The sequence below is a fragment of the Ammospiza nelsoni genome, chromosome 1, assembly GCF_027579445.1.
Source record: "Ammospiza nelsoni isolate bAmmNel1 chromosome 1, bAmmNel1.pri, whole genome shotgun sequence".
In the NCBI taxonomy this organism is placed as follows: domain Eukaryota; kingdom Metazoa; phylum Chordata; class Aves; order Passeriformes; family Passerellidae; genus Ammospiza; species Ammospiza nelsoni.
In genome coordinates this window covers 102261623-102287586 of record NC_080633.1, presented here as the reverse complement: position 1 = coordinate 102287586, position 25964 = coordinate 102261623, and the positions used below count along the sequence as shown (strand labels likewise).

General features: G+C 38.9%; 1 protein-coding gene across 1 annotated transcript; it reads left to right on the top strand.

Annotated features, from left to right (window-relative positions):
* On the top strand, positions 1-25964 carry VAPA (VAMP associated protein A). The gene is made up of 6 exons (XM_059466976.1): positions 1-238; positions 16807-16959; positions 19557-19660; positions 21606-21686; positions 24024-24200; positions 25144-25964. Exons 1-6 carry the CDS (start codon positions 163-165, stop codon positions 25300-25302), a joined length of 750 nt encoding a protein of 249 aa, XP_059322959.1. The 5' UTR covers positions 1-162; the 3' UTR covers positions 25303-25964.

Sequence of the window (25964 nt, the reverse complement as noted above, 5' to 3'; positions counted from 1 at the left end):
CGCCGGCAGCGCCCGCAGAGCCGCGCCGAGACACCGCCCGCCCGCCGTGAGGGAGCGGCGGCACCGCCGGCCCCCTCCGCCCCTCCTCCTTCTCCTCCGCCTTCTCCTCCGCCTCCTCCGCCCTCCCCCCTACCCCTCCTCCCGCCGGAGCGAGCGAGCGAGATGGCGGCCGCTGGGGCTCTGGCGAAGCACGAGCAGATCCTGGTGCTCGATCCGCCCACCGACCTCAAATTCAAAGGTGAGGAGGGGAGAACGCGGCGCGGCGGAGGGGAGCGGGGCGGCAGCGGCGGGGTGTCCCGTTCCGCCTGGGCGCCGGGCCGCCTCCGGGCGCCGCGTTCCCCGCTGCCTCCCGCGGGCGGGCCGCGGTGCCGGGCGCTGCCCGCCCGCCGGGGGATGGGGGGCGCCGCCGAGCCGGCGAGCGGGATCGGCCGCCGCCATCTTGGGATCCCGCGGGGATCCGCGGTGCCGGGTGGGATCGGCCGCCCCCTCCCTGCCCCTGCCCCCGCCCGCCCCGCCGAGTCACCGCTGCGCTCCTAGGCCCGGCCCCGCAGCAGCGGCGCCCGGGGACGCGGGTGTCGCTCTCCGGTCGCTGGCGGTGCGGGCTCCCTCTGGCAGCAGCGGGCAGGAGAGGCCCTGGAGCGGGCGGTGGAAGCCATGCGGGGTTCCAAGCTTCGCGAAGCTGCCCTGACGCCTGGCCTTGCCCCACTTTTCCTCTCAGGCGTGCTGGGGCCCCGTGCCCGCGCGGAGCCGCTGCGGCTCTGCACCAGCAGTGCCCGGCGCCCGCGCCCTCGCCCCGGTGCATCCCAGCCCGGCAAAGGGCTCCCCGCCTTTCCCGAGAGCTGTCACGTCTCAGGCAGGCTCTCGGAACGTAAACAGGGAGCTCGCCTCTTTCCTGGGGATGAGGGAGATGGAATGCGTGCCTTTCGGAAGTTTTATGTGTGTTGCGTGCCGACCGCATGGCTGTGACTGCTGACGTGCTGCTGTCAAAATAGGTCCCAGCTAGTGCTGGTATATCGTGTGTGCCTGTGGTTTTCTCTGCTCATGAATTAGATAGTTGTGAAAGGAAAGGCTCTGTCAGAAATGAGTGAGCGTTGAAAGGCAAGGGCATAAAAAAAAGCGTGTGAGAACATGTAGATTTTGTGATGATATACCTGCAAGGGGCATTGAGAACAGTCTCAGAACCTTTCAGATTTGGAATCACCAGTATTAGATTTTTTTTTTAAAGAGTAGTTAATATTATGTGAATTTATATTTTTAAGTGTTGTGACTGGTGTCACCACATGTGTGTGCCTAATCCTGTACATTCTTCTGTTTTCTGCTTTTAGTATGCTCATTTTTCATTGTTTTAGAGGACAGAATGGAATTTATGATGTTGTAAAAATCTTCCACGGACAACTAGAGTAAATGAATGTTTGTATTAGAAGAGAACACTGTATTCCCCCAAAATACTTTTGGTCTGGCCTAGCATTAGCAAACTATACTTGTTTTATTGATCTGTCAAATCAGTTAAACCCCAGCATCTGTCTAATTATGCATATTAATTTCTCGATAGCTTCAATTTTAATTTTTTTAAATTGCACTTTCATACACAGACTCAAAACCGTTGCAGGAACTTGTCATTTTCACTTGGGTTTTGTGTTGTTAAAATGCTGCCAGTCTGGCTGCACTCACATTTCAGTATGCTGTGTTCAGAACAGGTTGGGCAAAAAGCATTATTTTACTTTTTGTTTTTAATTAAAAAAAATGCTGTCTCTAATTCAAAGCCTGCAAATGTGAGATGTCTTTGAGCTGGAACTAAGCTGTATTGATGTGATACGAAACAGTGTGTTGATAGAATAAATACTAGATTAGAAATTCTGTCTGTGTGAAGCTGTTGTCAGTCAGTGATCCTTATTGTGCTATGTGTCTATGCACTTAGAGCATGAAATGTAGATTCTTTAGGCATAAACTTCTGTTTCAGGCTAATGCATATATTAGGAAAATTCCTGTAGAGCAGACTAAGCAAAAACAAAATATGAAGCATAATGAGACTGCAGCACTCTCTATTACTGTACTATTGCAGTAATATACTATAGAAAGTGCTGTCAATTCAGAGAGCATTGAGTGCACTCTCAAGAAATATTTTCTAACTGCTTATTATTTAGAGGTGTTTAAAAAGGTTTGTGGGCCACAAACTCACCCAGTTCTAAAGTACTGTGTTGAAGAATACAGTATTGGCAGTAGTGAATTCTGAGTGTCACCTTTTAAAAAGTAATTGGTTAGTAAGAATGAGAATATATGACTCACAATAAATGTAGCATAGTGTAGGAAGAGCATAACATTTTGTTAAAAGAATAAAACTCTACATTTTTTCAGTGCAGTAGCTTGTTCAAAGTTATTTTATTGGTACAATCATCCATTTTTATTATTATTGTTCATGCATATGAACAGAGATCCAGTTTAAGTCTAAACATTTGAATTGAGCAAATAATTTTATTAGTTTTCTTGCCTCAGGAAGTTATAATGGGTTTGCTGACCTTTAGGGTAACAGTGAAATGTGATAGTGTGTCCCTTTACAAACAACTTTTTCAATAAATATATGTAGTACTTAACATAAGAAGTTGTTAACAAGCCTTTAAATTAATCATTGCCTGATGAAACTGCTTTTTTATTAATAAAACCTAATTTACTCTGTCAGCAGAAATAATGTCTGTAATACATTTATCCTTGAATTTTATTCAAGGGGAGCTCTAAGAACGTGTCCTGTGGTAGCTAACATGTTACATGGTTCCCTTGGTGTCCAAGATTGCAATCCTGTTTTTATAGTCCTTGTAGTTCTAGAAAATTCAGTCATTAATAGTGTTTGGGTCATGATTGATTCCCTCTGACCCTCTTTGGTAGGTGGATTTCTTTGGATTCTGAAACTGTCAGGAATATATTAAGAAAGCCTACAGAACAATTAAGTACTTTTCATAGTGTTGTGCAAATGTGACAAAGGGAAAAATTGTACTTAAAAGTGATGAAACCAAGAGGCAGTTGATAAACTCTGTAATACCACTCTCAGACACTCAGTATGGAGCACTGAGAATTTGCCTCATAGCAAAAGTCTGGTCTTGTACCCAGGCTCTTCAGCCATATTGCTCCTCCAGGCTGGCTTTCTTTTGTATTCTCATGTGTCTTGTTTGACTTCCCAAATCTAAAGTTGTTGGAGTTTTATTTAGGACTGGATAGGAAGAATTGAAACACAAGACACCTAAAAGCAGCCCCTTTGGCAGGTGGAACATCTTGCTGGTGTCTTCTTCATGTGACTCATACATGTAATCATTGTTGGTAGTTCTAGTTCAGTGAAGATTATGGGAATCTGGAATTGGTGCCCTGTGAATGAATATGTTTTTAATTTTTGTTTTTGTAAGCGGTCATGTAGTTTAATAGCAACGTTTGAAGTTTTAAGTTCAAAAATTTGTAGTGCTTATATAGAAACTCCTTCTTCCTTAAGGCCAAAGAAGCCACTTTTGCAATTTTAAGTAACCTGGATTTAAGTTGATCCTGGATTATGGTAGCTTTAAAAAAAAAAATTAAAAGCCTTCTCCAAATGTTTAAATCAGTCATAAGACATGCTTCTGCAACACCTAATTGAAAATCAACGCTAGTTGATTTGATGAGCTTTGGAAGATTAGTAGACAGTGTTCAGAATTTGAATTTCATGTGATTCAGAGGTGTCTGACTAGCAATGCAAGATTCTAAAAATGCCTGAATTTTCTAAATTGATATCCTTTACTGAAGTTCTTGCTTACAAGAGTGTGAAGTCCAGTTATGTTACCTTTGTAAACGTCTCAAAATAATGGGCTACTCTTTTCCTTTAGCAGACTAAAATAAAATTTGGAATGTGTCTGTGTGCAGTAAATTTTCTTTTTGGTGGGTTCAGTTACTAGGAGAGATCAGTGTGACAGAAATATTTCATTTCTGATTGTTGATCTGCATCATAGCCTGGAATTGTCAGTGTATAAAATCAGCTATCAGCTGGTGTATGTTCAAATGACTTTTCATGGGAGGTAGAGAGCACTTCACTCAAGTATTGCAGCTTATTCTGAAATGCAGATTTCGACAACCTTTTAAATACTACAGAAATATTGCTGTAGGTTATTTTTTGTAATCATTACACTGCTATTGGTAACCCTGAAAGCCACGGGATATGTGTTGCTGCAAATCGAGAAGGTGGAATTTAAAGGCAAAAATAGCTCAACGTTAAATGCATCCCCTGCCTTCAAGGTCTGTTGCCAGAATTGGCCTAGGATGCCTTTTGGTGTAGGCAGAGTTTGAAGTATTCAAATGTGATCTTACTGCCTTACTTGTGTGTATCTTGATTATGTCAATTTATGCCTCTTTTCACTCTTTTCAAGGTACCAGTAAATTTGTGATGTCCCAATTTTCTAAGACAGGTTAGAAAAAAAAGGTGATTGGGATGTCAGTTTTCTGCTGTCTTCATTCAGGAACATTTTTGAAACTAAAAGAGTGGGAGTGTAGAGGGGGGAAAACTGGTTGTAAGTGATTACTAATATAGTTGTGACTTTCTGATACTTTGAAATGGTTCCATTTAAGTTAATATTTTTACTGGCTGAGAATTGCATAATGGCAATAAAATGACTCAGTATTCAACACATAGTCTGACTTTTTTTTTTCTTTTAAATACATGAGTGATTCTTGGCATTATTTGCTCTTTGGGTATGTATACTTCTATCCATTGTTTCATGGCTCAAATGTAGTATTTGTTAGTATTTTAATTTCTTTACATTGTATGTGTTATTGAAGATCAAAGCACAGGATGATTTGTGGGAATGTGTTGAGGAAAAAAAAGAAGGATAATTTTTTTTTACCAGCTGTTGCTTATTAGGTGGTATTATGTTATACAATCATCTCTACCACTGTGCTAGACTGCATTTAAAACTGCCCTGTAAAAAGGGAATTATATTGATCTGTGAAGTCAGGTGTGTTACAGTGTTAGATTATATTTTGGCAGAACTAGTTTGTCATTTGTTTTAAGATTCAGTAATGAAGTGCTTTCCTGTGGTGGTAGAGGTATACAACAGTGAAAATTTAGAAGTTTAGTCCTTTACCTGAAAATTATAGGGCTCTGTTTTGCTTAATATTGCTGTTGCTTCACTGAACAGTGAAACACTATCCAAACCTCACATCTTGTCCTTCCAAGATCAGTGATTGGTACAATCAGTGTGTACCAATGATTGGTATAAAAGCTTCACCTTTGCATTGTAATTAATATAAAGTGCTTATTCATGCAGCTTGTTGATAGCATTAGCAGGTGTTCTAGATCACCACAAGACATTTTTATTAATATTATAAAGACATTCTGTATTATGCATGAACAGTGTACTGTTGTTCAAGGCCAGGTTGAAAAGTAGAAAGTTTGAGAGGATTGAGAGGAGCTGTTTTATTGCATCAGTAAATAAAGCAGAGTATTTAGTGCACCAACTGTCCCTTGTGGAAATATAAATTGTTCCTGTTTTGGCCTGACCATGGTTTGTGAACGTTTTACTTTCTTTGTCTTTGGGAGGCATTTGTTAACCTGATCTTTGTGACTATCAGTCACTAAGGGTTTTACATGCTTCCCTTATAAACCATGAATTCAAATAGAAAAGGTTTCTGAAGAGAACTTACTGTATTAAAAGTGGAAAAACCAACCCTGACTAACTAGATAAGTATTACGCTTTCCAGCTTGGAAGTTGTCAGTTTACAAGGCTTGAGGTGTCAGATGAACCTGATAAGTGAGTGTAAGTTAATTTCTTTAAAAAGAAAAAAATCAGCAAAATGACTCTACTAAGATAATTTCTGATGTGGTATTTTTGAAAATAAAAATGCATAAACACAAGTTAGAATTTTACTAACTTTGTTTTTCCTAAGGTGGTAAGGCTTTACTTGAGGTGTGGTTATCTTGGCTTCTTGCTTCTCTTGCCTTTTAGTGTTGTTTTGGATTATATAAAGTTATTTCCTGGCATTTAAAATTATTTAGCAATGTAGATGTCATATTTCATTTTAATATTTGAATGTATTTAGAAATAGATGGTTATGTAGAGGAAAACAGATATTTTCTGCTCATTCCTATATGAGCAAAGTCTTGTGAATTAAGATAGTTTCCTGAGCATTATCCTGCTGTAGGACTTCATGTGTTTAATTAAACATGGAAGAGGAAGAAAATAAAGTGCTTGCATGAAATTTATAAGGATGGTCAAATTAGAACTTTTCTGCCTTTTGTTTCTCAAAATGTGGTCTAACTTGGATTAAAATAATCTTCTGACACTTCAGTGCTTGAATTGGTCTGGCCTCAATAGTAAGCAAAGCCATAGAGGAAAGAAAGAAGTCGCTGAGGTAGATGGAACATGGAATACCATGCAGTGTCCCAGGTGGAATGTGGCAGTCTGACCTGAGACCTTCTCTGTCTCTGATACTGGGGATTGCCCCGACCCCTTTGCAGGACTTTGCACTTGGCCTTGCTGAGCCTCATGAGATTCCCATTCATCAGCTTTCCCTCCTGTCAGGTCCCAGTGGATGGCTTCCCTTCCCTCCAGTGAATCCGCTGCATCGCTCCCTTGGTGTCACTTGGTGCAGACTTGCCGAGGGTGATGTCACTTCCATGTCAGTGTCATCCATGGGGACAGTGAGTGATACTGGTCCCAGTGTGCATCCCTGGGGGATACGGGTACCACTTGTTGCTGGTTTTCACTTGAGCATTCTGGTATTGACTCTTTAGAACTCTTTGGCAAACCACCCAGACAATTCCTCGTGAATCTAACAGCCCATGCACCAAACCCCTGTCTCTCTAATTTAGGGGTAAGAATGTTGGGGGGACCACATTAAAGGCTCTGCAGATGTCCAGGTAGGTGACACGTGTAGCTCTTCCCTTGTCCATTGATGCCCACCATAGAAGGCCACAAGATCAGTCAGGCCTGATTTGACCATGGTAAAGCCATGTTGGCTGTCACTAACTCCTTGTCTTCAATACATTTTGATATATTTTTGAGGAAAATCTGTTCCATTTTTCATTGATGACTTTGATATGGGTGGGAGTATGCTGGTACAGCTCACTGGTAATGCAAGGTTAGGAGATGTGATGAATGCAAAAAAATATAAAATTGGATGTGTGCTAATAATAAACCATTTTCTTAGAAGTGATGAAAAAGAAGTAAAACTAGCGACTAGTACTTAATCATGGGTTTATTGTGAACGTGACAAGTCATGAAATGGGGCAAATACAGGACTGTAATTTTGTAGCGAGGAAAGTATTAATGTCAAGATTTTTGGCTTTGATAAAGCTTCATCTGAATGCATCCCTGGCAACACCTAGTCCGATAAAATGAACCCAAATGGGAATGATGCAAAGACAACTTTATTAACACAAGTGAAGTAGAAGTAGAATAGCTTTAGCTTGTTAATCTTAGCAAAATGAAGACTGAAAGGGGATCTGATTGCTATCTATAAATACATCAGCAAGGTAAGCACTGGGGAAAAGAAAATCTATCTAGACTAAAGGATGGACTTGGTGGAAAAATGAATTTGCTTCAAGTGGCTGTGAATGTATTTAGATCATTAGAAACATAGCTGAATGTGAATCATGTCAGTCTGAGGCAACCTTCTAAAAATTATGTGGACAAAAATAATTTTAAATTCATCAGATACCATCTTACAAAATTATAAGTTTCATGTGGACTTCAGAAAGCTTCTCCTAGGTCATGAGTTTGCAATGTTCTTGATAGTTTAGTAGGACATTATTGGTACACAATTATTTACTTAAGCTAGAGCAGGTATGTTGTGTTACATTCCAAGACATTGGAATAGCTTGATTGAAATATGTTTAATTTTTTTCCTTTGTCAAAAGAGATCTCCATGAATTTAAAAATTATATATGTGGGACTAACTGCTCCATATGTGAAATAAACCTAGTATTTCTAGTCCATAGGCATATGATGTTAATTTAACATGTTACCATGTTTAACACTATGGTGCTAATAAGGCCAGTAATGGTGCTAATAAGGCCATAGTAGACCCACTGAAAGTAAAAACTGTTTGATTTTTTAATTTAATTCTGTAGCAGTGTCCTGGCTGGTCCTGAGAAGTGTGGCTGCATTAGCTCAGCTCAGTGCTGGGATGTGAAGTTGATGGGGAAGTGGAGTTTGTGGTCCTGCCTAATGGACAAGACCAACTAAATGCAACTTCTGTTAGAAGCAGGTGTTTGTTTGCCTGAGTGACTGGAGGAAGTGGTTGTGCTTGGATTTCAGTGGCTTGGGAAATGGAGACCTGTGGCCTGTGCTTCCAGAGATTGAAAAGTCACCCTGAAGCTGCAGTGATCTGTTGGTGTGTTTGGGAGGCAGGCCAGTGTCAGCTAGCCCTGTCTGTAGGAGATTTTAATGGCTGATACACAAGTCTGGTTTGGCCAGGGTCTCTGTTATGAGATGAGATTGGATACCATGTAGAGGTCCAGAAGCTAAAACTGTTTGTTTGTTTGTTTGTTTGTTTGTTTGTTTGTTTGTTTGTTTGTTTTTAAGGATTTTCTGGGCTATTGTCCATAGTGGGAGACTTGTGAATTTGATTGATTTTTAAAGTTACTTTGTTACACTGTTGGGATATTGCTTGCAAGGAAACCAGTGACAACCACAAGAGCTTTGGTGGTCTGTTCAAGGTTTGTGTCTGGCCTCTGATACCCAGTTTTATTGGAGCACTTTTATTGGGAAAAGTGCAAGGCAAGAGCTTTTGATCAGGTCTTCTGTGGGAAGACTGATTTTCTATGTGCCACTACAGCTGTCATCTGAGATGATTACAAGTGTTCTGATTGCTGCTGTAGAGTTTGAAGAGTATCTTGTATGTTGCGATGCAGATCAGTTAGGTGTATCCAATGGGAGATTTCTTACATGATGATGCATACGGATTTTAAGTTGCTGGATATTTGAATTTTATAAGAAGCACATCTGGGTTTTTCAGCATCACTGAAACCACTGGTAAGCAATAGCAGGTTAAATACGAAGCAAGTTTAAAAGGAAAAAGGAAAGGGAAAATTTACTTGTATGTTTAGTTCTGTTGATCAAATATGCTAGTATTCTGGAAATCTAAGAAACCCTGTAAATGTCACACTCATTAGATATCCTACTTTATGCAAGCAAAGAGAATAATTGCTCCAGTAGGAAAGGTTTGTAACATAGCCCTTACTGAACTAAATCTATACTGAAAGATTGAATGTATATATTAGTTGCTTCAGGACTTTGGGGGGATAATTTGATGGTTTAAATGTTCAAGTTAAGCACCATTGAAATATTTCTGCTGTTCTTATTATTTCAGCAGTGCTTTGGTATTTATGATCAGATCCTGAAGACTTTATCCTAGTAGAATTAAGAGCTACCAATTTTAGTATGGTCTTAATAAGTCTCTGACAAGAATAACAATATAATTGAGTACAACTAAATTGTGAGTAAGAATTTCATGCTATTATGGAGGTTAAGTTTAAGGTACAAGCATCCCTTTGATGTTAGTAACCAGATCATCCTTTAGTAATGGCACTCTTTCAATAGGAAAAATGTCAGGAATAGATGTTTTTGATTGACTTGGGCCTAGGCTGCTAGATTTTAAAGCTTAAGCTAAATACCAGCAATAATATCTTTGGATGAAGTTATTCCGTGTTATACTATCTTACAGCTAGTAGTATTTTGTTGTTGTTAGGGCTAAAGAAACCATTGCCTATATTTAACATTAAATACAGGACAGTCTACATTTAGTCTGTATTTTATCTAATATATAAAGAAAACAATGCTCTCTTGATCAGAATTCCTGGTAATGATCTGTGGTTGTACTTTACCCCTGAGATAGATGCTTACTGTATTTTTAGTGTGGTTCCTTGGCTACTAACAACATTTTAGTCACAAGCTGGGGTGAATAAGAAGTTTTGATCCAGAAAAAACATGTAAGGAAATGTTTTGTCTGCTTTGAAATGTCACTGTGTTGTATTTTTGTCTTTTCTCTGTCAGAATGGCAGGCAAAAGGTTTCAGCTCCCATTTCTCTTACAGCAGCCCCCAGTAAGGCATGTGTGCCAGCATCTGCACAAGCACCTCTAATAATCTGTGTAGCCATATGCAGGCTCTGCCCCTTTGACAGAGGAAGATGAGCTATTTTAGGATTAAAAAATGGGCATTGTCTCAGCAATTTTAGAAAGAAAAATCTATGATAGACACATCAGCAGTATGAATGCTGACAGCATGTCATCGTGGGGAGCTCAGATAAAATCTGATGTTACCCCTTGTAAACAGTGGTAGCCTAGAATCAGCCCTCAGGAATTGTGGACATTGAGGTGTGTCAGCTTTCTTACAAAGCCTGTTTTGCATTCTGTTTTTTACATGCAAGTTGATGATAAAACATAACTGTTTCTCAAGTGCCAGGGTAGAATAAGAAGTGAAAGATTCTGTAGTGCTGCTCTAATATATTGAATCTTCGTGAGAGCCATGATTATTTGTAGGTATAATTAATCTCTTACCTTCATCCACTGATTATTCCTGATCATTCATATTCATGTTTAAGTATTAATCCATGAAACCTAAGTTATTATGCTTCATAGACCATGAATAATTTTAATGTAGGTGATTTGTTAGAGCTGGGATTTTTCTTCAAGTTTGAATGCTCATGGCTCTGGTATTTCAAGAGGAAGGAGCTATTTATGTTTGATGGCAATGTATGTTATATATTCTCTTCAGATTTTTTTCATAGCGGTCTGAATATTAGTTTCTTAAAACAAATGTATGGAAATAAACAAATTCCACTCACTTTCTTTTGTGTCAGCTATGTCACCTATGCTTTTTTCAGAAAGGACTATAAAATTCAATTTTGAGCAATAAAGTGCTTTGGGTATATTTTAAGATTGGTTTTCTTATCTGATAGTCAAGGTAGTTTTGACTTGCTACAGAACACAAGTATTTCTCATTTTTAGACATCTTTCCTTCAGTACCTCTGGTGGAAGGTGATCTGGTCAAGGAATATTTAAGTAAGCTAGATAGAGTATGTCCAAGGACTCTGGTGCAATGCACACGTGAGTGCTGAGGGAGCTGGCAGGTGGACAGACAAGCTGACAGGAACCTTGTGAAGTTCAACAAAAAGTGCAGAGTCCTGCAGCTGGGGAGGAACAGCCATCCAAGCAGCAGTGCAGGTTGGGATCTGACCAGCTGGGAAAGCAGCTTTGCTGAAATGGCCCTGGGTGTCCTAGTGGCCACCAAGTGGATCATGAGCCAGCAATGTGCCCTTGCTACAAAGGCCAGTGGTGTCCCAGGCTGCAGTAGGAGGAATGTTGTTAGGGGTGATCCTCCCCCTCTGCTCAGCACTGGTGAGGCCACAGCTGCAGTGCTGGGTCCAGTTCTGGGCTCCCCAGTACAGGAGAGACATTGACACCATGGAGAGAGTCCAGGGAAGGGCCAGGAAGATGATGAACTCGAGCATCTCTCTTGGAGGAGAGGCTGAGAGAGCTGTGGCTGCTCCAAGCTGGAGAACTGAAGTCTTGGGAGAATCTTCCTGATGTATAAAATGCCTGAAGGGAAGGTGCAAAGGTGATGGAGATGGGTGCCCCTGAGCAGACCAGAGGCATTGGGCACACCTTGGAACACAAGAGCTTCCCTCTGAACGTGAGACAACACATTTTTACTCTGAGGGTGACCAAGTAGTGGCACAGGCTGTCCAGGGAGGCTGTGGAGTCTCTATCCTTGCATATATTCATAAGTTTTCTGTCTGTGGTGCTGGGTGGCTGGCTCTTGGTATCCCTGCTTGAGCAGGGAGTTGGGGCCAGATGGCCTCCAAGGTCCCTTCAGCCACAGCCATTTTGTGATTGCTATGTCAAATGATGGGAAAGAAGAACAATTCTATTTGGCCTAATTAAAAAATTCCACACAGCATCATACAAATATAGATTACATGGAGCTTTCTTAATTTAACTTACTCTTTCTTTACTCCATTGTTGTATTTGATTCTGGCAGAAGAAGTTGCTGGCGATCTTACTCTGTTCCTCTCAGGTCTATCTGAAGTCAGTTTACTTGGTGTCAAAATCTCTCTTGCTTGGTTTACAATATTGCTATTAGTTTTTATTCTGCTGACTTGAACTCATTGCTCATTTAATAGGGCTCAAACTGTCAAATGCAATAAATGAGTTTTCTTTGTCTGTCCGACCTAACTGTATTGTGCACCCAAAGAAAACTACCCTGAGTTTGTTTTAGTTAAGGTGCATTGAAGTGTTCTGTATGTTTCAAGTACTCTTGGAAATTCAAAGCTGATGCAGCAGCTTTTAAAAAACAGCATTCCACTTAAAGAATATAATCCCCATATTTTTGAGGTTAATACTGTAACACATTTTAAGGAGTTTGGATTCCTTTTGCCAGTCTGTAAGTTTTTTGTGTGTACTTACATTGTTTTTAGATGTGGCTGAATGTATCACTTTGCTGTGTCAATTTACAGCTTAAATAAACTTTAATTCAGTGCATGAACTAAAATGTTTTCTGGCAGAATTGGCTTAGACATTGGCTTTTGCAGCAGCTACAGTTCATTGTCTTAAGTTGAAGCAGGCGATATGCTTAACAGTTAAGCTATTTCATAGAATGCTGTTGATGCTGTTAAATAATACATGCTCATTTTTGTACAACTCTACAAGTGATCTGCCTTCTACTTATCAAAGATTTTGTGTAATTTAATAAAATTATAATTTATTCTTATCCAATTTTATGTAGAGGTGGTATTTTAAGACAGGCTTTTTCTGTACATTATGGCAGCCTTACTAATTTCGAATGGAGCTTCTTGCTGACCAAACCTGCCCCCTTCTCAGAAGTGCTTTGTTTGCTCTGCACAGATATTCTGACATGGGTCTCTCACCTTTGCCAGGGGTACCAAACCTGTGGAGATTTATCTAAGCTCTTCCTTCCCACACTAGGGAAGGTGTGTTCACATCATCATTTTTTCCCTGGTGTTTGACTGTCTCAGATGGTAGAAAAACGGCTTTTGAGGCTGGGACAGTGAAGGAGACCTGAATCTGAAATGAAAATGACACCATTGATGAAAAAGATCTCTGTTTAGGTCCTGCCTATCCAGTAATATGCATGTTTTGGTTTTACTGCATTATAACTGGCAGGCTTGTGGCAAGCTGGGAAACTTGGCACTGTTTCAGCAGTAGAAACTGGCTCTGCAGAATTTGTGGCATTTCTTCCTGCCCACTAGTTGCTGTAGTCCAAGCTGTGTAGTTGCCAGAGGCAACCCCGACATTAATGTTGTGTGATGACTGCACTGCAAGCTAGCTGAAATAGAAACTCAGCACAGGAAGTTTTTGGGTAGGTCTGGTATTTCTGGGTGTGATTAAGCAGGTGTCTGTCCTTCTTTTCTAAGGCCCTCATAAGTCAAAGTGACAGGAAGACTTGTGGCATGAATTGTCACTGCTCCATTCAAAACCAGTTGGGATAAACTGACATTTTCACAACCTTTATTCCAGGAAGATGCTGTAATTGTGTCTTGAATTTACACTACTGAGAGAGTTACTGAACTCACTGTCCCCTTTGAAGTAACTCTTGACTTCCAGAGGTTATGGGATTGAAATTACAGGTTTGTAAAGCAGTGACCTCTGGTCATTAGACATCATGTTACATTGGTATGTAGCCTGAGGATTTCATTAGTTGAATTACCACAGCTTCTATGTGTACAGTTAGACATAAGCCTATCTGAGATTTAAATAAAAATCTACTTGGACCTGAGTATCCTGCAAGCAGCAGGTGAGATGCTATTTTTGAGATTATAATGCTGCCCTGGTGTAGCTGAATATTTAGTGAGATGAAGTGGGTGTACATTTGTCCGTTTTGATGCGTGAGCAGAATATTTGTATCCGTCTTTGCCAGTTCTTTTCCTTGTTTACTTGCAGTCTGTGTATTACAATCCAAACATTTCTCCTTCCTGGTTCCTGTGCCTGTGCCCCACACTTTTCCTCAAGAACGTTTGTAGTTCAGGATTTTGCACTTAGGCTGTTACTGCCAGCTTGTGCTTAATTTCCCCACTCCTGCAAAGGTAGTGGTGCTTATGTTTGTGTAATAGTGAACTCTGGAATCTTCTTCAGGTGTTGCAGTTTCTTTTTTGAAGGGTATGTCATGCTAACTTAGATCATGTAGCTCCTCAGAAAGGTACTAGATTTTTTTTTCTGATTTACTATCCTTCTGTCTTGTTCCTGCCTGTCCCTGCTCAGATCCATGCTCTTGGTTTGCCACTAAACTACCAAACACCTGGGTTCTGCAGGAACAGTGAAATTCAGTAATCTCTTCCTTTTGTGCACCAATTTGTTACCACCTATTTATTAAATCTGATGGTTGCAAGTCTTTATACAGCTGTTTTCTTTAAAGCTTTTAGAAAGCAGGTAAAAGGTAAAGCTGTCATAAGCGTCCTCTAGACCTTGAAAAAGATTTCAGTCACCTCTTAAAGAAATGTCTGATTCTAAAAAGTGTCCCCGAGCTAAAAGCTTTTTTTTTGTGAAGTATCCAGGAAATGCAAAGGAGGTCACTGCATTCATGTACCTGGGAAAGAAAAGCAGATTTCTTTTAATTATCTGAGATGTTGAAACTGACAGTAAATAGCAGAGTAATTTGAAGAATATATTGAATCCTATCTCATTATGGCACACTTTTAAAAGGCAGGCATGAGGAGACCTTTCATATCTCAAAAGAAACAGAACATCTTTTATTTTTGTTTAAGAACCAGTTTATTGTCAGTTTATAAATTCACTATTTCTTTGTCTTGAAGCAAGCTGGTTTTCAATAGTATAGCTCCTTTTCTTGATGACTGTGCTTTTGAAAATGAGCCTCTGAATTGTGTATTTTTTTTTCCTTTGTGCAGAGTGTCCTTAGTAAAAGTAGTTGAGAAGATTGAAAAGCAGACCACCTCACGTTGCCTAGAGTTGCAATTAAAAAAAAAAGTAACCCTCAAATTTGAAAGTCAGATTCAAAGTGCTCTTTGCCTCTGGGCACTGCAAAAGCAGTGGTTATTAGATGACTAATAGCTTAGGTGGTTGTTAGTAAAACTCCCAGAATAACTTCCTCAAAAATGTGTGTGTAGCTTGAAAAAAATGCATGTTGGGTGTATCACCAGTCTTAGAATGAGAAGAGTATTCTGCTGCCTGGTTTTAGTTCAGTTTGTGGTATGGGTGATGGGAGGTTTTTTTTTGGCTCTCCCTCTATAGGTAAACACAACTAGATCATGCAAGAACCATCAAAAAGATAAGTGGCAGGAAACTTTCAAGTAATTTTGTAAATCTTGGGGGCTGTGTCAGATTTGCCTGGATTGAGAGGATGACTTACTTCATCCACCATGTAAAGTCAGATCAGAAGTGAAGTTTCAGACAAATAATACCAGTTCCTATTTTGTCAAAAGAACCTCAGTGAACGGAAACCTAGCTCGCATGTGACTTCATCTGCATTTCAGTGTTGTGGTTCTCAGGGATTCTCTTTTTAGTCTTTATGTGTTTGTATCTTGGTGTTTTGTGTTAGGACTGTTTAACGCTCTCTCAAAATCAAGTACTTGGAATGAGTTATAGAAATAAAGGCATCAGTCAAATAGTGAGCCCTCTAGTGTAGTAACGTGTTTGCTAGCGGGCAGAGCTTCTTCCCTCAGAGAAGTGCTGACTCCTCTCTGGAATAAGGTGTTCAGACTTCTCTGAATTGACTTCCTATGTCTCATGCAATTAGTGGTTTTGTTGTACTTTACCACTTGTTCGTATCACTTATGTTTTTCATCCAATTTAATCTGACATTTGCTTTCATTGTAGTTTTTTAATGGAAAAGTTGTTGTGTTTTCAATACTGATAAAATTATTTTGTAGTTATTTAATGTGTTTAAAGAATTATAAAGAAGGTTCTTAAAAGTTAATGTACACATGGAATATTCTTGAATAAATTTCATGTTCATATGAAACACCATTTTTCTAGAGCCCTTGCAGTCTTGCTTTCAGATGACACAAACATAAGGAAGAATAACACTGCTCAAAATGCTGTGAACCTTATTTTTTGTGCTGTTACTATGTGGCATTGCATGACGGTGATCTCTGCTGGAAGATGTGCTTTTGCAGCTCGATATTAGAATTATGCCTCTTGTCCAGTCTTGGAAGGAATTCCTATCCTGAAGGTTTAACATAAATACAGTTTAGAGAGTACACTGCATTGAAACTTAAATGTAGCAACTTCAACTACAATAGCAACTATTACTTTTCTGTGGATCAGTTAGAGTACATGCATAAACAGAGTATAATCTCTCTTGCTTATTTTGAGTTTAAAAGAGGAGATTGATGCCTTGTTCTTTTAACTCTATAGGAGGTCAGAAGCCAACAGAAGTTGAAATCTCAAGAGCAGTGACTATGTTTTAGTCTCAGTGTTTTCTTTCTTTAAACAATTGAAAGAGTTCCAAAGAATGTGTGACTTCTACTCCTGAAGAAAAATTCAGTGAAATTTACTTTTGCATGTGACCAGTACCTTCTAGGTATTTCAAATATTAAGAATGATTTGGTAGGAATAGCATATACATACATGAACCACTTGTGCCAGCAGCTCGAGTCTGTTGTAATATTTAAGAGTTCTTGATTGGTGTAATGTATGTTGTTATAACTAAGGTGATGGAGCACTCTTTGCATGTAACACAGTGTGTGCCCAACAGGTGTATGATTTAACCTGCTTTTGCCAGTTTGTTGGCAACAAGATGTATTTTAAGAGTTACTTGTACTGTATAAACAGATTTCTTCTCCAGAGATGCCATTTTAAAAAGACCAACCTTTTTTTTTAGGTCCCTTTACAGATGTAGTAACTACAAATCTTAAACTACGAAATCCATCAGATAGAAAAGTATGCTTCAAAGTGAAGACCACAGCACCTCGTCGATACTGCGTGAGGCCAAACAGTGGAATTATTGACCCAGGATCATCTGTAATTGTTTCAGGTAAAAATAAATATGTGCAGTTGTAGGTTAAGTGTCCTTAAGGCCTCTGATGCAGTTCCCTAATGCTTGATCCTAAAGACTGTTTGAAGTGTGTCAGCTTTTTAAAACCTTGTTATTTTTAAATAGAAAGGATTCCCCTCATTAGTGTGACGGCAACTTGATTTAGACCTGCAATGATACATGAAAAAATCGTCCATGTAGAAATACTTGCCTTTGTCACATTTATTTGTGGCTCTCAAAAGGAGGAAAAGCAAGTTGAAAATGGGCAGTGACATTAACAGAACCTTTGCCTCAGACTACTATATTCGTGTTTGTATCCTGAAGTAGAACATTTCTTGGCTGCTCTGATGTGCTTAAAGTGTAACATTTCATAGTTCATAGCATTTAAGAAAAAAATAGTTTACAGTTGTATCTAGTAGTTTTTTCCAAGAAAATGGGAAGACTAGATAATAGTCTGCAGATTTGGTAAATGATTTTTGTAGGGCATTCTCCTGACCGTTTTGTGGTACAATCTCTAGAATAAGGGATATTCATTCAGGTTATAGGTATCACAGGCAATACAGATGTGAACTCCTAGATCTTCCAGGTCTAGAAAACTGATTATTTTAGAACCCTTGGAGACCTCTGTAGCAAAGCAAAAGGGAAACGAGGGAGCAATCCTCAGAGCTTTTCAGGTCTACATTCTTACAGCCTTTGGGAAGTTTAAAAGAAGCTGGAGAGCTATCTTCAGGTGAAATGTTCAAATGATGCAAAGAAGGCAAGACAAGTTTATGATTGATTAAAACCTTAGGGTAACTTCCCTTGTAGGAGTTTTCCAATCGAATACGATCTGTAGAATGGAGCCTTTTAAAACTTCATCATTGCTTCCCATGGTCAGTCCAGAATCTGGACTCATGGTATTTATTCACTGGCTTGGGGATGAAAGATTTAGGAATTGATTTAAGGTTCAAGTAGTCAAAAACTTCTTTATTTCTGTCTTCAACTACAACTTAGAGCCATTTTACCTTAGCTGTGTGTTTGACCTGGTGTCTGGGATTTTTCCACTGGGTAGTTCAATATCACAATCAAGATCTTGCTGGCATTTCTCTTCAGGGAATTGAATAGATGGAGGGATTACATTCTGTGTGTTTTCATAGCTATAAATTATCTTTTTAAAGCTTTAAATATTTTGGTTTTTTAAATGAGTCAGTACTGGAGCTGTAAACAATACTGTGGCTTCAGGATCTCCAGTAAAGGGAAACATGTCATACTGCTTGAGTCTTCAGCTGGCATGGCAGGAAGTCTTTGATGTGCCTATTTCTGTGTTGCTGGATTCTCATGCAGTTATTCAGCTACAGTGACCTCAAGATGTTTTCGAGTGCTATTGTTTTGTTACAGTGATTCCACAGTGCTTTTCAAAACTAAGTTCTCTTCCCCACAGTGTCAGCTTCATATTTTTTTTGAGACATATAATTTCTTTTGGGTCATTTGCTAAGATAAGTGCACAGATTATTTTTCTAGTGACCCACTTTATCTCATCAGTCTCTCAGCTGAATGTTTTCAGTGCTGAGTCATCTTTCATATAATTAAAAATAGATTTCTCTCATATTGTTGTGCAGAGAGAAATAACTATAGGATACTGTGGGCTGAAGCTCTTACGTTCAAAACTGAATGTTGTGGTAGTGTTAGCAGTCTTCAGCCTGTTTAATGCATTGTGCTGATTCACAGCCAAGACAGTTTTTAAATTCATTGTTGGAAATGTGATTTGACAATCATTTTAAAGAAGTCCACTGACATTTTTTAATCATTTACTTTTCAACTGTGATCTCTAAGTAACCTTCTTCCGCCATGTTTTTAATTTTTTTTTCCAGAAATACAAATTGCATAAGAGCTGTTTTTCTTTGTATTGATACTCTAAATTTACTATTTATTATCCTGTCATGTATTGTTTGCTGTTAACTTGTTAACAGCAATTGCTTGTTGTTGAGTTTTTTTCATAATATGCCGTTACTCTTGTTCCTTCACAGGTTGTTACTGTTACTTGTTAATGTTTTCCCCTCTGCTTTTGCATTTTTCTAGTTCTATCAGTATCTCTGCCGTAGCTTTCTCATTGCTATAAAATAGGTACATATATAGGTAACTGTTATAGGACTCCATGTGTTTTTTCTAATATTTTTCTGAAACTGCCTCTGCTTCTCTTAATTTTGTATAAAGATATACTGAACTGAAATTCCCATTCTGTGGAAGACAGGTGTATGTACACTAAGAAATAATTTATCTCTCCAGTTCATTGAGTCCTCATCCTCTGGTAGATCAAGTTGCAAGTCTGCTCCCACATACACATATTTAGATGTAATTTTTTTTGGTCTCTTTTACAGGATGTTTGTTTGTATTTGTATATAAAATGTCTTTTCCTGTAGTAATTACAGAAATAATAATGTCAGCCACACCAGACTCTGACCTCTCAGTCCCTTTTTCTACAGTGTATGCATTGCCTTTGCATTTTAACCTTCAGTGTCTGTTCATTGAGGACTAAATCTGAAGTGGTTGCTGTATGTGCATGCTTGCTGTAGTGATTAGCTGAAGAATCACAGTTTTATTTTTTTCCTTTGAAACAGTAATGCTGCAGCCTTTTGACTATGACCCAAATGAGAAGAGTAAACACAAGTTTATGGTACAAACAACCTATGCACCACCAAATATTACAGATATGGAGGCAGTGGTAAGTAAAATTGGAGTAAAATGGCTGATGTATTTTTTTCCTTAAAAATTTTGGCTTAACTAGAAATGATTCCTTTTTGAAGAATTGAGTTTTCTCTGAACAAGGTCACCTCTTAGAACTTGCTTGTAGTGATTAATACAGAGGTTACTGAATGGAAATAGGAGTGAGTCTAAGGTAAGGTCAGTTCAGTGTTAAAATATGGGCATATTATACCTTTATATGCAGCTAATTTAAAAGAGATAAACAGATTTAATTTAAATGAATCAAGAGTTTATTCAAACAACAGGCCTGAAGCTGTATGTAAGTGGGTTCATTTGGTACAAAAAGTGTTTAAATGAAATGTTGAATGGGATTATAATGAATTAAAACATTTTCAAGACTAAGATGTGTCTCCCTACAAGATACCAAGTGCTGGCTAAACACAGCACAAATGATAGATTTATTTTCTGTTTTAATAGAACATGTTGTAACTTTAGTTCTTAGGCTGGGTTGGTCTGATGCAAGATCCAGAAAGAAGGTATGTAGGTTTGTGCTCGTTAGTTCAGAAGTGAGGTGCCTATTTCTGATTTTACTGGCTGGCACCAGTGGGAATGAAGCCCTCAGTTGTCAGAACAGACCTTTTAGTGTGTATGTGGACTCACGTAAGTATGTCCTAAGGTGGAGGTCAACGTTGCACATGCTTCTAACTCTACAAACTATTTTAAGTAATGCTTGGGTTCACACAGGTACATTTGATGTTCACTCTAGGTGGGGAAGGAGAGGGGAAACAAAGGATAAAGATGAGATTTTATAAATTGCTGAATTCCAAGAGACCTTTTGGGCTCTATCCCCTTATATGAGGGCAAAGACTACTGTGACATCAGTCTTCACTGGAAGCAGTGGAAAACCTAGATTTTGTGAAGCTTTGGAGACATGAATGTTAACATCTGTCTGCCTTTTTGAACTGGTTGTTTTTCTTCATTTGCTCTAGTAGCTCTTGGTTATGTTTGGTAAATGAAGCCTCCCTGTTTGGTAAGGATATAAAAACCAACTTCAGAAATACCTTTCAAATAACTGCTTTCTTAGTGAGTTCAGGTATACAGTACTGAGAAACAGATCTTGCAGAAAATTGCTAATTGTAGTTAAAAGTTACTGTATAATTAATATTGCTGGAAAAAAAATTTGAAGCATGTTACGAAAAACCTGAATATTTCAATCTGTAACATCTATAAGGTAACAGGAGGGCCTATTAGAAAAATTGCTGCAGACTTCAGACCTGTCTCTAAGCCTTAAAATTTAAGGCAACTACATGAAGTGTATGCTTTGAAAGTTAATTGTCAGATGAGTAGAGAGATTCCAACATAGTTTAGTTATTTAATACTGAGAACCATTAAAATTTAATGTTTTTTATAAACAGCTTTGAAAAATTCTCTAGGCCCAAGTTGTCACGTGATATGCAGTAAAAGGAGAAAGTGAGTAGAAGTCTAAAATTTGAAGACCAAAGAAATTTATTCTAGAACACATGTAGAGTCACTAAAAGGTGTCTTTCAATATTTTATTTAAAATCAGTCCTTTCAAGATGGGATACAAGTAGTGCATTTACTGAGGCATAATAGGACTAGAACTTTCTTTTCAAACTGACTCAGATGCTACTTGTTTCTTGTTGTGTGTTAAGAAACCATTGTATTGTCCCCTCCCTGTGTCTTACAAATCTCTGATGGATCCATCCTTGCATTCAGTTTACTCTTTTTCATTTCTAGACTTGAATAACCATCTCTAGCTTTTGTTACCTCACAGCAGTGAGTGTGAACAAAAAGCATTGTTCATAAGCAAGTCTGAAAATTGCAGGCAGGGTAAGCATGCTATTCAGCTGTATAGGAGGTCAGTGCTAAGAGCAAGCTCATGAGCTGTTGAGATGTTTGCATGAGTCCAGCATGTTAAATAACTCCATTAATTGTTTTCTTAGTGGAAAGAAGCGAAACCTGATGAGTTGATGGACTCCAAATTGAGATGTGTGTTTGAAATGCCCAACGAAAATGATAAACTGGTAAGTAAGGAATAAGAAACTGTCATACACTGACTGGTAGGATCTCACAGAAATTTCAGAGATTTTTTTAAACTTATTTGATTTAATGACTAAATGAATTGATTGAATTTGCACTAAATTAGACAGAAAGAGTATTCAGTATATAACGTTTTAAGGATTCACAGAATCATGGAATATCCCAGGTTTAAAGGGACCTTGAAATACCATCTCGTCCAAGATCTTGTCCCAGAGGGAGTACTTTGTCCAAACACATCTTTAAAAACTCCAGCAATTGAGAGCAGTTGCAAAAAACTATATTTTTGTTATTTTTATACTTTATAGTTTTCAGATGCAATCTCAGTTTAATCTTGAGGGGAAGGGGGTGTAGCGATTGCTTTGTAGTTGGGGATTTTGGAGTTGGTTTATTGGTTTTTCTTTCTTTTTTGGAAAGGATAATTTATGAGATGAAGGTGTAAACTTCCCAAATGTGTGTTAAACAGTAAAAATGTAAAGCTTGAGCATTTATTATCAAGGCACTTAGTTGTCTACTTTCTGGCTTTAATTTTATAAAGTGTGTAATGTAGTGAGAGAAATGTAATGGGCTATACAAAACTACCTCCTTTTGTACTTCCTCATAAGAAACTGTCCCTAGGGACAGAGGAGCTTACTCTTTAATTAAAGAGTCATCTCTTTACACTCTCAAGGGGCTTTAGGCCCTTTTAGGGCCAACTCTTTAAGGCCATTTTCCTTAGAGTGCAAGAGCTCTCCATCCTCATGTGTAAGAAATCAAGGAAGGCAGGCCAGAAAACGGCATGGCTGAGCAAGGATCTGCTCCTTGCATTGCAGAAGAAGGTAATGCACAGCCAGTGGAAGCTGGGACATGTGACTTGGGAAGTACAGGAGTATGGTTTGAGGGTGTGTAGGGGTGGGATCAGGAAAACTGAGGTACAGATGGAAAGGGATGTGAAGAGTAACAAGAAAGGACTCTGTAAGTGTGGGGTATGTTAGAAAAGAAAGGACAGGGAGAGTGAACCCCGCTGATAAACAAGAAAGGGGAACTGGTGACAACAAATATGGAGAAGGCTGAGGTACTCACTGACTTCTTTGCCTCAACCTTCACTGGCAGTCAGGCTTGCCAGGTCTTGGAGGTTCTCATGGTTGAAAAGCTGGACATGAATCTACAGTGTGTGCTCACAGCCCAGAAAGCCAATTGCATCTGGGACTGCACCACAAGAAATGTGGCCAGCAGGTCAAGGGAAGAGATTTTCCCTCCTTATACTCTGCCCTTGTGAGACCCCATCTGAAGTCCCGAGTCTAGCTCTGGGTTCCCCAACATAAGAAGCATGTGGACCTGCTGGAGCAAGTCCAGAGGAGGGCCATGAAGATCCTCAGAGGGCTGGAGCACCTCTCCTATGAAGACAGGCAGAGAGAACTGGGGTTGTTCAGCCTGGAGAAGGCTCCATGGACACCTCATTGCAGCAACTTTTAACACAGACAGATACTGATAGCACAAGGGGGAATAATTTTCAACTAAAAGAGAAAAGATTTGGATTAGATCTTTGGAGGAAATTCTTTGCTCAGGAGGTAGTGACAAACAGGTTACCCAGAGAAATTGTGGATGTCCCATCTCTGAAGGTGTTCATGGCTATGTTGAATCAGGCTTTGAGCATCTGATCTGGTGAAAATTGTCCCTGCCTGTAGTGGGCTGGGGGGGAAGGGAGTGGAACTAGATCTTTTTTGAGGTTCCTTCCCACCCAAACTATTCTATGATTGTGTGATTTTTAGCAGAGCTGTGGAAATTAGATTGTTATTTTTAATATTGTTCTTTTCACAGCTTTTTGTGACTCTTCAAAATTAGTAATGTGTATTTCAGATGCTGTCAGACTTAATTTTCATGTTTGTGCAGCACTTTCTTTTCCTTCACTAAAAGGTATTGCAAGCTCAAAATATTTGTGTCACACATACTTCATAGGAGTTTGTGACATGACCTGTTCTGATTTTACTTTTTGTTTCTTACTATTGCAGGATTACTTTCTTGCTTTTATTTTTTCCCCCCCGATTTTCAAATGCTCTTTGGTGTATTTTATGCCCTCTTTTGGATGCCTCCTGGGTCAGTGTTAAGCAGCTAAAATATTAATTTGTGTCTCAGTAGAGTGTTAATACCAGGTAAACAGTGCAATCTTCTCTTGCTTTTTTAATGCTTGAGCTAATCAGAATTGAACTGTCAGTGTGTCTGTTCAGTTTACTGTAAATACAAACCTCATTGAACTACATTAGTAGCTTCATTGTTTCACTTTTAAGCTGTGGATGATTTTTCTCTAGATAAGTAAATTCTCAAATCATTCTTGATGTTTGTAGAATGATATAGATGCAAGCAAATCCACCCCAGTACTGAACACATCTAAGCAGGATGGACCGATGCCAAAACCACATAGTGTTTCACTTAATGACACTGAAACAAGGAAGCTGGTGGAGGAGTGCAAAAGACTTCAGGCAGAGATTATGAAGCTGACAGATGAAAATCGGCACCTGAGAGTAAGTTCTGCATCCACATTTATACTGAAGTGGCTTCACTCTTCTTGAGTGAAAGGTCTGGGTTCTAATTTGGCCAAAAGATGTACATTCCAGCAAGTAGATAAAGCTGTTAGAGTGTAAAGATCGATTCATAATATGACTTCACTGTCCTGTGTGTAGTGTATATTTTGAACTTGTCAGTGATTGAGACTTTGTGGTTGTCATGGAGAAGACAGTGAAGCTGCAGAATTTTCTTCTTAAATGAAGTGGTCCTATTTGAGGTGATCTTAGTTACTTTAAGTCTAAGTTGAAGCTACTGAATTAGTAGCTTTGTAAAAGTGCTTTATTTTTCATTAATAATGAGTGAGATCTAGAGCAGTAACATTTTGTATTACAAACAGCTAGTGAACAAGAGCAATTGTTTGGCCAGAGGAGGTAAGCAAACACTACTTCCTTGTACCTTTATGTAAAGGTGTCATTCCAGTGACCGGTAACTAGTCAATACATGGCTTTGTGTCTTTTCTATGTACTTGCTTTTGGAACAGTTCTGGCAATTTCATTGGCCATGGTAGTCTTTTAAAGAACTATAATATGATACCTCCACACCTGTTATTCTGATGACATTGACACTAAACAAAACAGGTATATCCCCTTAACAATAAGGAATTACTGCTATTTAATTTTGACACGTATTAAGTAAGAGCAGAATGCTTCATTGGGCTTAGCAAGATTTTTGGTATATTTTTTAAGCAGAGAGACTAGTAAATTATGGTCCTTATTTAAAATATGGTTTTCTATGTTCATGTTTTGGATTTGGATGTGATGCAATGTTGTATCTGTTGAGGGGGTTTTTTTAAACTTCATTTAAATATTCACCAGTAAAAATGGCCTTTTGAGTTCAGCTTTTACTATCCTAGTGATGTATTTATGGTTTTTTTCCGTCTGTGTTTTTTCTTCCCCTCAGGATGAAGGCTTGAGGCTCAGAAAGGTAGCGCACTCGGATAAATCTGGATCACCCGCAGCTTTGGCCCTCAGAGATAACGGCTCTAATTCTCTTCCTTCACTTCTTGTTGTAATTGCAGCCATTTTCATTGGATTCTTTCTAGGGAAGTTCATCTTGTAGAAAGAATGAGTGAGAGAAGCATGCAAAACTGCAGCTTCCTTTTTTTTTTTTTTTTTTGTTTTTGTTTTTTTTTTTGTTTTCTCTTGGCCAGAAAAAGGTTTGTTTACCTACCACATCATGGGTAGTATGGCCCGAGCGGCCCTTCTTGTGTACAGCATCATAACAGGCTTTGCCTTTAATGATCTTGCACGGTTAGAAAACACAATCTGAAAAGACAAACTGTTCAGCTGCTGGACAAAATTGTACATTCAGTCATCAATAGCAGGTATCAGTTGCACAGTCAGTCCTTTATGAAAATTCATAAATAAAGAATTGTTCTTTCTTTCTGTGGTTTTAATAAGAATTCGAAAATTGTTCAGAGTCTTGTAAATGTTATTTTAATAATCCTTTAAAATTTTATCTGTTGCTGTTACCTCTTGACAAATGATTTATTAGATTGCTAATCCCACTCATTCAGGAATATGACAAGAGGTATTCTGGGGGAAATGGTGCCTCTTACTGTGTAAATTTTCTCCTTACCTTACTTTGCTAATATCATGGCAGAATTTCTTTCTTATTCCTTGTGAGGCATTGTTGAGAGTTCTTCATCCTTAACAGTCCTGTCCCATAATATTTAACATGACAAAAGAAATAAAATTGTTAACAGATTTTTCTGCTGGGTA